Below are 15,451 nucleotides of genomic sequence, written 5' to 3'. Positions count from 1 at the left end.
TAATCTTCCCTATTGGGGTAGGAAACCAGATATTTGAACCCCGAACTATAATATCAATTGCATGCTTGACATGTGGAGCAAACAGAACATGTTCCGGTATTAATGCCGGGAAGTGAACGGCTATCATTCCTAATCGGGTCATTTAAGAGAGCATTTGCATTGCGGGGGTCGAAGAGCACCCCACAGTACTAACAGAACCCTAATTGCGCTTCTCATGACTTAGTCAATTAGACGATTCTGAATTGGCAATGACACGCAGATGCAGATGGTGGATTGTGTCCCCGGTATTTGTTGGGTTTCCCGGGGTACATATAACTACTTCCCAATGTTTTCTGACTCGTTGACTGTTTAATGTTTCCCTTTATCTGCCTGCCATTACCACAGTCAGTGTTTCAGAATCAATTAAATATTGCCGACTCAGAGCATGAAGGTCATTAGGTCCCTCAGTGGTCGCAAGCAGCGGTTACTTGTGACCATAGTATGTGGCTGCGCCTTCTCTTTGTTTGGCTATGACCAGGCTCTTTTTGGGGGAGTGGCTAGCGGTGATGCTTTTGTGAAGCAGTTTGATCATCCAAGCCCAAGCCTCACAGGGCAAATCGCTGCTCTATATGATATCGGCTGCCTTGTCGGGTCCTTGGTCAGTATCATCTTCTGTCAGAGATTTGGCCATCGGAAATTAATTGTCAGTTCTACCCCTCGAAGGTCTGTAGCTGCTAATTGTTGAGAAGCTGGGAGGAAGTGCGATAACTATTCTGGGTGCCATCATACAAACCGCCTCTATGAATGTTGGAATGTTAATCGGTGGAAGGATCATTGCTGGTATTGGAAATGGTAGGTAGAGCCACTCAACCCTGTGGACCGTGGCTCCCAACCGCGCGATTGACATTGGTACAGGCATGAACACAGCGACAGTCCCAGTCTACCATGCGGAAACTAGTCTATCGGCCAGTCGCGGGAGAGCCGTCATTGGTGAACTGTTTGTCAATAATGTAGGATGGCTAGTGGCACAATTCTTGACCCTTGGCTTCAGCTTTATCAACAGCGGAATTCAATGGGTACGTACGGACACAAGTTGTTCTCATGTTATTCTGTTGCTCACTTGTTCTTCATAGAGGATCCCAACAGCCTTCCAGATCGTGTTCCTGGTGCCCATATTCTTTATACTTCCATTTCTTCCCGACTCTCCGCGCTGGCTCGCTTCCCACGAGAGATTTGAAGAGGCCTCCAAAGTTCTCAGTCACATAATGGAGGAAGATCCTTCTTCTCCATCATTTGCTTCCCAGATGCAAGCCATTCAAGAGATAGTTCTTGTCGAGGGATCGGCTCACAAGAGCAAGATCTCAGAACTCTGGACCGGTCAGGGGCGAAACCTTTTCCGCCTACTGCTGGCCTGTTCAGTGCAGCTAATGGCTCAGATCGGGGGTATAAACATTTTTGCTTATTTCGTCGTTATAATATTTCAAACCCAGCTTGGATTAAGTTCCACACTGTCCCGAGCACTCGCCGCCTGCGCTGGAATAGGACTGCTTGTCTCCAATCTGACTTCAATAACTGTGATTGAGAAATGGGGCCGGCGACGCCTATTGCTGTTGGGCTCTTCTGGCCAATGTATTTGTTTCCTTGTATCAGCCATTGTCCTCTCCACGGGCGGGACCGCAACATGGGCAGGAATTGTGGTTGTCGTCATGGTCTATCTGTTCTTCATTGTTTTTGCTTTTGCCTGGCAATCAATTCCCTTTCTTTATCCGGCCGAAATTCTGTCTCTCAAGTACAGAGCCCGATTCTATGGCTTATCAAATGGTTGCAACTGGGCCATCAATTATGTCATTGTGTTGATCACACCCATCGGAATCAGCGAAATAGGGTGGCGTCTCTATGTCATCTTCGCAGTTTTCAATTTCGTCAATGGCTTGGTCGTCTATTTTTTCTTTGTCGAGACAGCCCGAAGCTCCCTGGAAGAGCTTGACTTGTTTTTTATCGGCTCGGACAGAGTGTCGATAAAGCCTCCACCATTTTTACGTCTCACGGGGACTCTCGCCTGTAGTGACCATGCCATGACGACGGCGACAGAGTTGGACAAACATACATCAGACATCATGCATCTGGAAAATGTCCCACAGAAGTGACGCATGATTCTGAGTAGCTGAAACGGGTGCGATACTAGTCGGACCTAATGCTGGGACAGTCTTTAGATAATATCCCGCTGGAGTTTATTGCCCTAGATTTTGTGTCCCAGATATCTTTCTTGATAGCATGCCAATGTGGATTCTACTTGTGATTGTGTGAGAAATTACCAGTAACTTATTTGGAGTGCGCTCAGGCGTACGACTGCCCAATGGCAGAGGGCAACTAACATCTCCATCGACGTGTTCCGCCTGTCTGCAAATATCATCGGTTGATTAAATTAGACGAAACCCTCTGCAAGCAACTGACATTGTGGCATGTAAATACATTGGGCTGTTTCCTATCTATTTGCCTTCTAGAATGTTACTCACGTGGTTACCAGGTTTGTATCAATCAAGCTAGACTTAGTCGACGCAAGGAAATGAACTGAGGTTAGCGACAACGAGTCGTGGGAATCACTTTTTACAATCTGATGTATGGACTGCAGACATAAGGCTGGTTTTTGCGGGGAGAGGTTTCATTACCGTGGAGGAACGCAAAGCCACCCGAGAATGTCTTCTTCAGCGATGCCATCAACGGCAGAGTTGTCTTTCAAGCTTGCTTTTCGTATGAAAGCCAGTCCGCGCCTCGATGTCGTCGAGCAATAATATGGCACTCTCTTTAAGTGTGTTGTCTCTGACGTATTTCACCGCTGAGCAGGTGAGACAAGTGAGCACATGGACTTTATACAACCACTGACGCGATTTCTTACCGTAGCAAAGGGGCTGAACAACCACAACCATGGCGGAGTCTGGAAGGCTTGACAGCGCGATCAAGATTATCTGCCTTGAATGTGCGTCGACTTGATCCTGCAACCGAAGTCAGCATCGGGGTCAGGGAGGCTTGAGCGAGGGAGGTGTTGTCATAGGCGACTTACATATAACTCACTCACATTTTCCGGTCCCTCCTGGACCTTCTCAAGGTCATGCCACAGAAGCAACATGGATAAATGATAGAAAACTAGTGCAGCGGCTTTCAAGTCCTTTACTGTCAGGTTGTGATTTGGAGATCTGTAGGGGTAGAACCGTACCAAAATTCGGGCGTGGAAACCAGTATCGGACGTTTCCATCTTCTGCGTATTCAATTCCTTTCCACTGCTTTGGGCACCGATGCAGCCAAGTACACAGTTCGCTCTGGAGAGCTGACAGGTCTCGCTTTCTCCGTTTTGTCCTGTTTCTCGATGTTTTTCCGAAAACAATGCAGACAGTTTCAGCGGTCAGGCGTAAAGCGTCATTACAGAATGAATCCTCTGCTGGCTCAGCTGCTGAAAGGTCCAACTTTGGCCACGAGCCCGGGTCATGCAAGGTAGGCGAATTACGATTCAGCGCTTCAGCCACCTCGTGTCGTGCATATATCCAGAACGAAGCGCGAGTTAAGCAGCTTGCTGAGTTGTGAGCGTGTAATGAATCTATGATTGTGTGTGCGCCTTTGAAATGCCGTTGATAGTCGAGGCCTGGGAATGCGAGAAGCTCATAACTGCTCAGTAGGATTGTTCCAACAATCGCGAGTTCCATCTTGCTGGGGAAAGAACTGAGAAGGCGGGCAAGAAAATGGACAGCTTGGCCATAGTAGTGTTCAGCCACCGGTTTCCAGGTCCGTGGAGAGTCAATGAGGCTCAGTTGCCGTGCTGCAAGAGCGCAGATCGCATTTAATAAAAGCGGCGACGATGGAGCCATACACAGCAGCCGCCGTTGATAGGTGAATTCCGAATCAAACACGTCCATCCAAGTCGCGATGCTTTTCTCGTATACCCGGAGAAGGTGGACAATTTCCGGCGTTATCATAGACTCTGCGGGAGGAGACGCTCCTTCGCGATCCGCAGCAGCGCGGGACATGATCCGTGGCTCTTGTACTTGATGTTCCCCATCTCTCTGAGACCTAGGTGCACCGTTAGGGTTGACTTTGATGCATTGACCGTCTCGGTTGGGCTCCGGCGGTGTTTCAGTGCCTGCGGCAGCTTCATCTCAGCAAACGTCAAGAGGGAGTATCAATTTGACTAATCTTACGTCTCTCTACTCCGACGACAGCAGGATCGAAAGTGTTCCATTTCGAGGAAACAAAGTCCGGTTGTTGGCATTGTAGTCGTGACTTTCTACAATTGCCACAAACAGGCCGAGTTTCATCGCAGCGAGTATGTCTTCCTCGACAAGTAAGACTGCATCCATGGTCAGAATCTAAATAAACGACCTATTGTCTTATATCGTACCAACCTATACTTATTAGCTAATAGTTCCATGACACGTGCGCCTCGAGCAATGAAAACACGTACCCTTCCTGCTGCGGGGTCCAGATCGGCGCGGCCTACGCCCTCCTGGCAGGTGCCGGTCCATAGGTATGAATAATCTAGTAGTTAATAGTCCTAGTCGCCAAGATAGCTGATAATGAATTTTGCAGCCAGCGAAACGAAGAGATATGCTCAGCTTGGGGACTGAACTCTCTCCGATCTCCAACTTCAGTGCGGGGAAATCCAGCTTATGTCATCGTCTTCAGGGCTTCGATATACACAATAAAAGGCAGCTATGGGCATTTCATTTGTCCATGGTGGAGGGAAATGGTACTGATGATGTCGTAATGCATATGAGGTTTAGGAAAGGGAAGATCTATTTATAATAAAAAGAGCTTCGCTTGTGGTACAGACACTCCCAGCAGCGTCCCTTATTTCTCCTTTCACGAATACTTTCCGGCGTTCAACCTTGACAACTTCCGCCCGCGCCATGATAAAGCCCTGCGCAAGGAGTAGCTTATGATACGTAGTGTTCAAGCTCGCAGTGCGTATCCCAAGTCCACGATCAAGGTCCAATAATACTATCAGGCCTCCGGTAATTTCGTCCATAAGCGTTGCTAGAAACCCTCCATGGGCAACCCCATCTTTCCCCGATACCCCGGCTCCAATCTGCATCACGATGTAGCCTTCGGATTTTACCCCCGTTGGGTCTTGTGAGGTTCTATATAAGAAAGTGCGATCCTTCCATGCATTGTTCTGTTTGGTGGTATCTCGAAAAGGGTTGGATGCGCTAGTGTCGATCCTGAGATCAGGATGGTTCAACCAGGCAGCACCCCAAGAGGTCGATCGAAAGTAGGAAAGAGGAGTTGACATGGGTATTAATTATGATAGGCGGACTTGATATATATTGATCTCGTGAATATGGAGAGTGTGGTGGTGTTTATGCTCGATAAGTACACTCGAACGGTTTATGTATGTACATACTCGGTTAGGTGGCCGGCAAAGAAGCCGTCGGCATTAGCTCTTCCTCGGTACTGAACATTCAACACCTCTAGATATATGCACTTATATTATACAGGCATACCTAGTCATTATGTACATTTCTAGTACTGTGTAAAGGCGGCTAACTTGGTATAACCCGCATATAGTAAGTTCTTATCAACTTGTCGTAGTGAGGCATACCACTCATATGCCTAGTACAATCTATGATATTCAAAGAGTGCCAGCTTATAGATAATGATAGTACACGGCCTTAGAGTCCGGCTGAGAATCAACCATTACGTCTTTGAAAATCATACGTGGGGCTTAATATAATATAGAGAGAGCTGGATTAAATCGATCTACTCTAAAAAAATACGAATAAAAATAAAAATAAATCAATAAATCAATAAATATTAATAATATTTTTATTTTCTATCAAAAAACAGGCATCCCTGCATTCTAACCCAATAGAATGTACTAATAACCGGGAATCTAACTAGATCCCCTTTTAATAGCTAGCTACTAGTGAGAGCTAAGAGGCCAATGATCCCCATGTCATATTGTTGACTGCACACTTTTTGTGACTGGCCCCTACGGCGCCGTAATAATATCACCTGGACTCGGGTAGCGCAGCCGAGGAGACATGTCGACTATAGGTTCGAAACAGCCGTCCACCACAATAACAAAGAAAACAAAAGAAAAACATACAGCTGGTATTATATGTTAGTGATTACCTAGCGTCAACGAGTTTATGCTAGGTGGCTTGCGATTAGTGAAGTTGTTTGCCGAAATAGTTTCAATTTCACTATTTCTACCTGAATAGAAAAAGATAGAACACTCGAATTCCTGCTCTACAAGAGGTTTAGTTAAGCTACTTGGGTTGTGGGATAAGATGTGAAAATATCCATTCATCTTAAATAAAATTGTTTTAAAATAATGCTACACACATAAAGGAGACGGAAGCGGGGTTACTTTTTGTTAAGCTTCTCCTAGTAAGGGCTTCCAGCAACGTTACTACACGGTAGATTAGAACGTCAACTTCAACAGACCTCAAAACATCAGGAAAGTCTTAAAGACATCCTGAGACTCCGATGGCATGGAACCAAAGCCTATGAATGGTATATGGTACGGAAACTTGCAGCAGGACCAGATCAAAGGTTTCAGAAAAAAGCTGTGGGTAGCCTCTGTAGGTGGTTTATAGAATCGATGTCAAACCTTCGTTTGAAATGAACTAACTACCCAATCACATAGCTTCCTGTCTGCCGACTCACAAACGTTAAGGCAATCAACATCATTTACTTCCCTGCTTACCGAATATTATACCTTCTAAAGATGGAATGTTCTTAGTGAAATAAATTGAACTTGTCCATGCTACAAAGCCAGACCAATGATACGCCGACTTCCTCCATCGCAAAGGGTAGTCAACGAAGACAGCGTGACAAAAAGGGAAAGAATGAAACGTAGATCGGTAAAATATGATAGGAAGTATTTTCAGGACCAAATATCGGCCCTGAATGCCACTAGAATACAAGAAAGTAATGCAGATAGAAACGGCTACTCCCATTCTGTCGCAATTATCGTCTATGAATCCAGATCCCCTTATGAAAAGTCTTTTCGATTCACCCTCTATTTCTAGCTTCAACAAGTGACCTCGCAGACTTCTTGTCCAGTTATTTCAAGAGGACCCTCCAGGTTTTTGGCGCCAAAACCCTCTTAAGATATTGCCTCACTGCCCCGGTAATAAGTGTATTGTATATCCAAATGTAGAGCCTTCTAACGGTATATTTCAATGATTCTCGGGCTTGGATAAATGAGGATGAAGTGTACTGCACTATGCTTAGAGCCTGAGGTATCAATTACAGAAGCAGTCCGTCAGTATGAGACAATTCAATCGAGGTTCAGTTCGAAGTCACGACCAAAACGTCATGGGATCGATTGTTTATCTTCCATCCTGTTTATATCTGCTATACTACAGACCCAATTTGATTCTGGCAAGAATCACTCCTTGTATGTACATTCGGCATTTTGGTCTCTGTCCGTCTTCCTTGCCAAATATACCTGGCCTGCTTTCCAGGTTTCAATCCTGAAAACTCTAGTGTATCGTTACACTAAGGGCCCGGCTGAAGTTTTGCCTTGGCCCTTTTTGCTATACGGATACATCCTTCTAAAGAATTGTCACAGCCAACCAGACTATAACACTTTGAGGCATCACTCTCGTTCCTGGTTTGTTCTCTCAACTGCACTCCAACAATTTCATCGCCGCCACCCTGAAAATCGATGGTACTGTCGCGATGGAGGTGAAGAAAGAGCAAAGGCAGAACGCTATTCATCCAGGTCTGTATATGAGCCTGGTGGGTCATCCATGCGGTACATAGGCAGGATAGTGCTCCCAGAACCCAGACAATGATTGGAAGAGTGAGCCACACCCAGCGAACGTCCACAAATGAGGCATAAATCTGAGCTTTTCCAGTAGTAGTTTTTGCCTTCGTAAACTCAGTTGGTTGGTAACTGGTACTATAAGTAAATGCAGAGTCCCTTATAGTTTTAGACATAGCAGCAGCAACATTCTTCATAGTGCAAGACAGTTGGTCGGCATCTTGGCAGTTGGTGCCAGTAAAATTGCCATAGAAGATGGCCTCCAAGGCATCAGCCGTAGCATATGAGCTCCCCAAGTTCAATGGATCAAAATTGAAAATATCAGAGGCTGCAGATACATAGCCGGCGAAAAGGTAATTAAGGAAAAAAGTGAGTGACTTCCATGCCTCGAAGGCTAGACCAAAAGTTTGACTTTCTTCTGCCCCCAAACTCTCATTCCAGGGAGGTGTGAAGGAATATGCGAAGCTGAGATTCTCAACTGTGTCATTCAACACCGGCCACTCTGCAAGCTGTGTTTCATGGTAAACCCCCATGATAACGGACGATTGAAAGCTTCTAACGGTTGGTTGAAGGGCACACTCTGTGGCAACAAACTGAGTGCTTTTCCCAATCTGGGTAGAAATTCCGCCACCCACGGCTGGGTTGTCATTTGACCCTATTGCCAAAATGTACTGTATAACAGGGAACGTGCTATTCTTATAGAAGGTCTTAGAGCTTCCAGATACTGTATTGATGACCATAGGCCGGGCAAAGCCACCGCCGGTCAAATACCATAATGCGACACCGCTGTTCAATGATACAGTGCAGTTGGTGAACCCTGGCCCATCGGTGCATGACGTGCTTAGAGTCGAAGTAAGATTAGAGCAAAGGGCACGGATTTCCACAGTTGCCATTGGTGCCCAAGTGCAGTTTCCTGTCGAACATGTATATTGTGGAACCGCCCATGGCTGCGCTGGGTTTGTATTGAACAAGGCGCTATACACGTTTGCCTTCAAAATGGGATCCACGTAAAATACTGTCAAACTGTCAGTAAATTTGGAAAGCCCTCCGAATCGACACTTGCATACGACCGCCTCCTGACAATGGCCCAACTGTGTTATATAATGATGTACTTCCGAGCAATGAGATCTCAGAAGGGCTGTCAATGCTACCTGGGACATAATGCACTAGATTTTGGATGAAAGGGTCAAACCCTATGGCTAGAACCATAGCTAGACTTCCAAGCAAGGCTGTATCTCTGCAAATGGATAATCAGAAAGAAGAAAATGAAGTTATGATCTCCTGCCTTGGTGATGAAAAGGATTGCGATTTCACATACCGTCCCTTCACAAGCCATAGAAGGAACGCACTTCCGGTTGCCCCTCTGCTTGCCGAGTCGAACACATCTAGATCATACAATAGTCGACTGCGTTTTGAAAACCAGACCCATTTCAATTGACCAATTCCTTGGCTGACAGAGAATATCACGCAAGCTTTGGCAAGGGTGCTCAACCAGGAAACCAGAGAGTTGAGGGAGATATGCTTCCAATCCTGTTGTTGGCGCCCATTGTACTTTCGAAGGATGACAATAATGGCAATGATAATGACAGCTGATACAATTATTCCAGCAGTTTCCAAGCCCCAATCTTTCAGAGTGGCAGACGCAGGCCGGCGGTCTCTTTGTTTGCTTGTAGAGTTAACCAGATCGTAGCGCACTAGATGATCTTGGCGAAATTGAGATGAATCTGCTTCAGAATGAGCCTTTTGTGACTCGGTTGTGGGTAGAACGGTGCATGACTCTCTTGGCTGCATCAAATGGAGCTGGGGACTTTCGTCGGTCCCCTGGCCACGGGAGGGGATTTTGGACGAAATCATATCTACCAACTGTTTGATTCTTGGTCCTGCTTGGATCCGGAGAAAAGAAGATATGGCTTTGCTAAAGTAAAACTGTAAAAATTAAAATTGCGGGGGCTCACGGTGGAAAAGTGAGCAAACCAGACCAGTACTTTTTTTTTTGGGCCCCCATATCACTAAAGAAATCGGCGGAGTAAAATTTCGCATTATCACAAGCTAATGCATCTACCCCCAGGAGGCACCCCTTAATTTATCCTCGTGTTGCCGGAAGCGCCCGAGCACACAGGGAGAAGTCAAAATGCAATCCTATGGAGAGATCCATTATACTTGCTTTTGCGTCAATTATAAGTGCTCCTGTGGCACACGCCCAACTTCATAATGCCGACCGCTGTATCACTGTATCCTGTCACTCATCATGCCATGAGAAAGTCGGCAGCGGGAGGGACACTGAGAGCGTGCCGGTACGCGTCAGGACCCCCGTGGAGTTCAGGTGAAGAGCTAAAGTAGTAGGGTAGCAAGGGTATTTCCCCAACGAATAGAAAGAATGGGTGAACAAACACATACGAGAGGAGGCATTCGCTGGTGGTCACCCGCCCAACTACTAACCTCCATACGTGTGGTTTATATACAGTCAGTAGTTAAGTCCACCAAAGGGGTGTATACTTTTGGCACTCGCGCGACTGGCATGGCCACATGTTCCGCTTTCGATGGGATTCCACTAATGGTATCGCAACGAGTCGGTTGACGCTATGGAGATACTACTAATAGTATGCAGTCCTTTTGTAGTCCAGAATACCGCAGACATCCTGACACAGCTTGGGCCCAAGCTGATGCAGGACTTGTGACAGGACAAACCAAAATTAATTATTCGTTAAGGTGTTTGTAATTGTAGAGTTAGGATAATGGTGCAATACCGCTGCTGTAGCTTACGTATTCCGCGGGATTATCCAGAAATTAATCAGCGGCCAGGGTCAGCCCTAAGTACATACCTTACAGTCTAGTTAATACACATCTTTCTTGGGCTAGTATGTCCGTGCCTGCAGGAAGAGCGCAGTACGCGCAGGGCACATTCCACTGGGCCCACCAGACTTGATCTCTGCTCTCTGAACAAGCACGAATAGCGACTAGGCCGAGGACGTCAATGCAAAGCTTCGTTGTGTCGGCCCAAGCAGAAAGCGGTGATTTCCACGGATATATGGCAATGCTGGATAAAGCACTGTCCACCGAAAATCGGAATTTCGGATATGCCAGTAACACAAATGGTCAGATACCTAAGGGATGTGTCATTAGGTTGCTCTTTGATGTTTTAGTGGCTATATGCCCTCTTTCTTATGCCTTTCTGCTTTGGGATTGTTTGATTACTACTTCTTTTTGGCGTTTTGGATACTAGGTTCCTGTTTCATTCAGTTGAAACGCCTTCATAGCTAGTCGCCTCTACAGACGGGATCCAGCAAGTTAATAGAATCTTGGTTGACTGATGGATGGATTATTCTCATAGACTATTGGAGGGCTACAACCACTCTAAATTGACATCTGAGTTAAAACACATGAATCAAACACCATCCCATTAGGCCAAGCTCATCACAAATGTGAAATCAAATGGCTCCGTCCTACACTTGTACTTCTCGAATGGTTTAGGGCCGACAGTCGCGGATCCCAAGCCATGGTTGTCATAGTCGAGATTGAGCACAGTGACGTTAAGAGGATTGAGATCATGAGGGTGCTTTGCATCATTCAGGTCGAATGGCATATATCGTCCAGCCGTGAAGCTGAATGAAGCCCCCTCATCTGCACGACGCACATCCAATGTCACCTCTCCGTTAGAAACCTGCAACCACCGCAGGTCCTCACGGTTTCCGTTCTCCTGGGGGTAGTCGTAGTGCGTATATAATTCCTCCACGGTCGACTCATATTGACCCATGCGGCATGCCTGCTTCGAGTCCTTATAGTTTTCTCCTGGGCCTCGTCCGAACCAGCTCACATCGCTGAACTCTTTGGACATGACAGCCATAAGCCCGATACGAGGAACGACAGACGGCGTGTTCTTACCCACAAACTCACCCCTAGCTTGGACATGAATTGCCGGCTCCGCAGTAGACACGGTGTAAATAAGATCGGCTTCTACGCCCCATTCAAGCACCTTCGGGGCCACACGGATCCGGAAGTGAACCACCACTTCGTTCTCCGTCTGTGACCATGTCACATCCCGAACCTGCGTATGCATCATACCAACCCTGGCCTCATCCCATTCCGCGCCGTCACCTTCACTTGCCTCATCATTTTGAGTCATTGCTCGGTAGAAATAGAGCTCCGGCCCCTGCTGGAACATGCTGACGCCATCCACTTCCCAAGTGACATTGCCCTGCAGGAGGTCAAATCCAAAGGCCATCCCACTGGTGGTGATGTTGAGTTTCGCTCGGTCCTGGGTTACTTGCAGCCCGGCCTGACGCGCAACGGGTGACACAGCACGCTCAACAGCTGCCGTTGAGCGCTGATCAGGGGTTCCTGGCAGATAGAGCTGGTCCCAGGCCACAATGTGGCCCTGGTCTGCCCAGATTCGATCCTCCTTCAGCTCAAACTCGATCGTTAGCCACGCTTCCTGGGAGACGCCATCAGTATTTAGTGGCAGATTCACAGTGCGATTCTCTCCGGCCGGTACACGGGGCAGCGTTAGTTCTGTCCGGTTGGTCGTCTGCCCGTCATAGACCATATGCCAGAACACATTCAGTCCGCTGAGGTCAACAAAGTCGTAATGGTTGGTCACAATCATCTGGCTAGAGTCCTCGGTCAAGCGTACAGTGACCGGCTGGATGATCTTGGCGTACTCCAGCAGACTGGGCATCGGTGTGTGGTCAGAGAGGGTAAGACCGTCCATGATAAAGTCGGCATCATTAGGCTCGTCCCCAAAGTCACCACCATAGGCGAAATACTCCAGTTCCCCTTCTTTCTTTAACAGACCGTGATTGTTCCACTCCCAGACGAGTCCTCCCTGAGAGAGAGGCTCCGATCGAAACAGGGCAACGTACTCCTCTAATCCACCAGGGCCGTTGCCCATGGCACTTGACCATTGTCAGCAGCCAATCCATCCTATCCTGGAAGTAATACTTACTGCGCATATTCGCAAAGAATCAGAGGCTTATCCGTGTGATTCGCCATGTGCTCAAGCATAGTATCCGGACTGGAATACATATGGCTATAGATATCTGCTGATTCGGCTTTTCGGTCCTGTTCATAGTGGATGATTCGTGAGGGGTCCCTCTCTTTAATCCACTTGTACATGGCCGCCTGGTTCTGACCATAAAAGCACTCATTCCCAAGGGACCAGATAATCACGGATACATGATTCTTGAACCGCTCTACCACCTGCTGGGCCCGATCCAAGTATGCATGGGTCCATTCGGGGTTATCAGACACCCATGTCGCCGCCTGTTCCTCGGTATCTTCAATCCTGATAAACCCGTGACATTCAAGATCTGCCTCGGCGATCACGTAGAAGCCCAGTTCATCAGCCACGTCGAAAAAATCCGGATGTGGTGGCTGATGAGCAGTGCGAATAGTGTTAATATTAGAGCGTTTCATCCGAATCAAGTCTGCGCGCATTGCCTCGTAAGGAACAGTTCTCCCTGACAAATGGTGATGTTCGTGGCGATTAACCCCATAGATAATAATGGGCTTGCCATTAACTAGAAAGTTTGAGCCACTCATTTCAACCCGACGGAACCCGATTTTCTGGCTAATAGTCCGGCCATTGAATTCGATTAGGATCGTATACAAGTTGGGAGTTTCAGCAGACCAGAGGTGTAAATCATCGCCCTCTACTCTCTTGGAGTAGCGGTCTGATGATGATCCTGACCAGCTGTCGAATACCTCACCATTCGGTTGTAGGACCTTGATACGCATGTCACCATCTTCTCCCTGGATAGTCACATTAACGTTTAAGGTGCCACTCTCAAGACTATCATCCAACTCTGGCATGACACTGAAATCCGTAATAGCAGAGTGAGGGAATGGTATGAGGTAGACATCTCTGAAGATCCCTGAAAGCCACCATTGGTCCTGATCCTCGAGATAGGAGCCATCCGACCATTGGTAGACACGAGTCGCAAGTGTGTTGGTATCATTAGGTGAGAGATATTCAGTAATGTCAAACTCGCTAGGGTTTCGGCTACCTTGACTATAGCCGACTTCCTCGCCATTGACATAGACATGGAATGCACTGTCCACCCCTTCATAACGAAGACGAATCTGCTGCCCGTCCCAATCAGAGGGGACTGCAAATTCACGCCAGTATGACCCTGTTGGGTTTATATATGAGACATTCGGTGGGGTGACAGGGAAAGGGTAGTCAATATTGGTATAATGTGGGCGGCCGTATCCTTGCGTCTGCCACATACTAGGCACCACAATATCATCCCAGTTATTGACATTACTATCCCAGGAGGGGGACACGAATGGGGAGACATCGTAGTGAAACTTCCAAGTCCCATTCAGGCTGTGGAACAGACTCTCCTCACGATCGAATGTCAGGGCCGCTTCCTCGTTGGGGTAGAGGTAAAAGTGCGCCCTGGGGGCCAATGTATTGCGATGCAGCACATTCAAATTAGACCAGTCAGGCAAGGCTCCTGGCCAGCCGGTGGTCGCAAGAGACGCCATAGGGGAAATGGTGGACTCGTGACGGTGCGTCTGCCCTGCACCATTTTGGGTGACCCAGTTCCAATAAATAACCCACTCCCCCCAAATGGAGGAGACCTATGCCAAGCCCTGGGCCAAGAAATGATGATGGCCCCGTTGTGCCAAGAATCCTAGGGACAGGAACCACATTTCGCAGGAGATACTACTTGATCCGGTAGATGCGGTAGTGGTGAAGGCCCCGACTCCCCTTACACATGGACCGGGTGCCTTGGCACAGCTTTTAAACATGCCCAGACGCAAGGAGTTACTCCGAAGGAATTGCTTTCCCCGCAATGGGGTGATATCGTTTTCAAGCACCTGGTCGATCGCGGGGCCTCTACCGGCGAAGATTTAGCCGTTTGTATTTGAGTCTCTAATTGAACTGGACGGAGCTTCGCTGTTCGGAAGAATGGAAGCCGAGCTCACCGTGGACCGACCTGTCTCTGGATTATGCTCCGAACGTGAATGTCCGTCTGGCGGAATCTGTGACCTCGAGCGTGAATAACGGCTTCGGAAGTCACCACACTGGGCTGTATACCTCGACATCCACCGGGATCCCCGAAGTACTGCTTCTGTGCTACCGAGTGGGGAGATGTTTATCTGGCTCCTCCGTACTTTCAACCACTATACTAGGACCGGACATATCGCCGAGAACTCCGCAATACAGAGTAAGTAAAGGGAAATATCACGCTTGTGGGGGGCTGAGTCCAATAGAGACTCCGTCCCTACATGTCCATGACTCGAGGCATGGGGACCCAAGATAGGTGCCATCAACTCTGACATCAGAGTGCATAGTACCCAGATTAAATTTCGCGCGGGGTTTACATGGTGTTGTTTGTCTTGGGTCATATATCTGTTCGGATACTTCACGACGATATATGGTCCTATTTTTGATAAGCACATCTCTACCGAAAGAGAACCCATGTGGGATTCCATTATTACAACTCCGTAGTTGTCTTATGGACAGTACATTATCGGACCAAACATTCAGAGGATATGTGCTAATATACCCGAAGTCTCAAGCTACCGATTACTTCCCCGCACTAGGGCGATGCTCATCATTTTTAGGATATGATCGTCGACCAGCCCCGACATTTAGCCGAAGTTGACTTCAATCTTTTGTCCGTACAGTAAATAGGCTCCAGGTGGGAAGTGGGAGTCTTTATCCAGGGTTAGACACATCTAGTCCTGACGGTAAAACAC

At 47.5% G+C, this 15,451-nt stretch overlaps 4 protein-coding genes across 4 annotated transcripts; 1 reads left to right on the top strand and 3 right to left on the bottom strand.

Annotated features, from left to right (window-relative positions):
• Positions 1-424: 424 nt before the first annotated feature.
• Positions 425-2,126, top strand: BDV38DRAFT_267342 (general substrate transporter; the record flags this gene model as incomplete). The annotated part of the gene is made up of 4 exons (XM_032056569.1): positions 425-682; positions 729-831; positions 895-1,055; positions 1,113-2,126. 4 exons carry the CDS (start codon positions 425-427, stop codon positions 2,124-2,126), a joined length of 1,536 nt encoding a protein of 511 aa, XP_031919503.1.
• A 570-nt stretch (positions 2,127-2,696) lies between these two features.
• Positions 2,697-3,998, bottom strand: BDV38DRAFT_277460 (uncharacterized protein; the record flags this gene model as incomplete). Its single annotated transcript, XM_032058493.1, has 4 exons — positions 2,697-2,815; positions 2,876-2,972; positions 3,041-3,135; positions 3,194-3,998. 4 exons carry the CDS (start codon positions 3,996-3,998, stop codon positions 2,697-2,699), a joined length of 1,116 nt encoding a protein of 371 aa, XP_031919502.1.
• Positions 3,999-7,476: 3,478 nt separating this feature from the next.
• Positions 7,477-9,598, bottom strand: BDV38DRAFT_277459 (DUF3176 domain-containing protein; the record flags this gene model as incomplete). The annotated part of the gene is made up of 3 exons (XM_032058492.1): positions 7,477-8,759; positions 8,812-8,981; positions 9,063-9,598. 3 exons carry the CDS (start codon positions 9,596-9,598, stop codon positions 7,477-7,479), a joined length of 1,989 nt encoding a protein of 662 aa, XP_031919501.1.
• A 1,546-nt stretch (positions 9,599-11,144) lies between these two features.
• BDV38DRAFT_292042 (putative beta-galactosidase) lies at positions 11,145-14,230 on the bottom strand (the record flags this gene model as incomplete). Its single annotated transcript, XM_032061908.1, has 2 exons — positions 11,145-12,636; positions 12,687-14,230. The coding sequence occupies 2 exons, from the start codon at positions 14,228-14,230 to the stop codon at positions 11,145-11,147; spliced, it is 3,036 nt and encodes a 1,011-aa protein (XP_031919500.1).
• Between the last annotated feature and the right edge of the window lie 1,221 nt (positions 14,231-15,451).

The sequence above is a fragment of the Aspergillus pseudotamarii genome, assembly GCF_009193445.1.
Source record: "Aspergillus pseudotamarii strain CBS 117625 unplaced genomic scaffold BDV38scaffold_2, whole genome shotgun sequence".
Lineage (NCBI taxonomy): Eukaryota > Fungi > Ascomycota > Eurotiomycetes > Eurotiales > Aspergillaceae > Aspergillus > Aspergillus pseudotamarii.
Note: the sequence above shows the minus strand (reverse complement) of the source record. Positions and strands in the feature narration are given on the sequence as shown.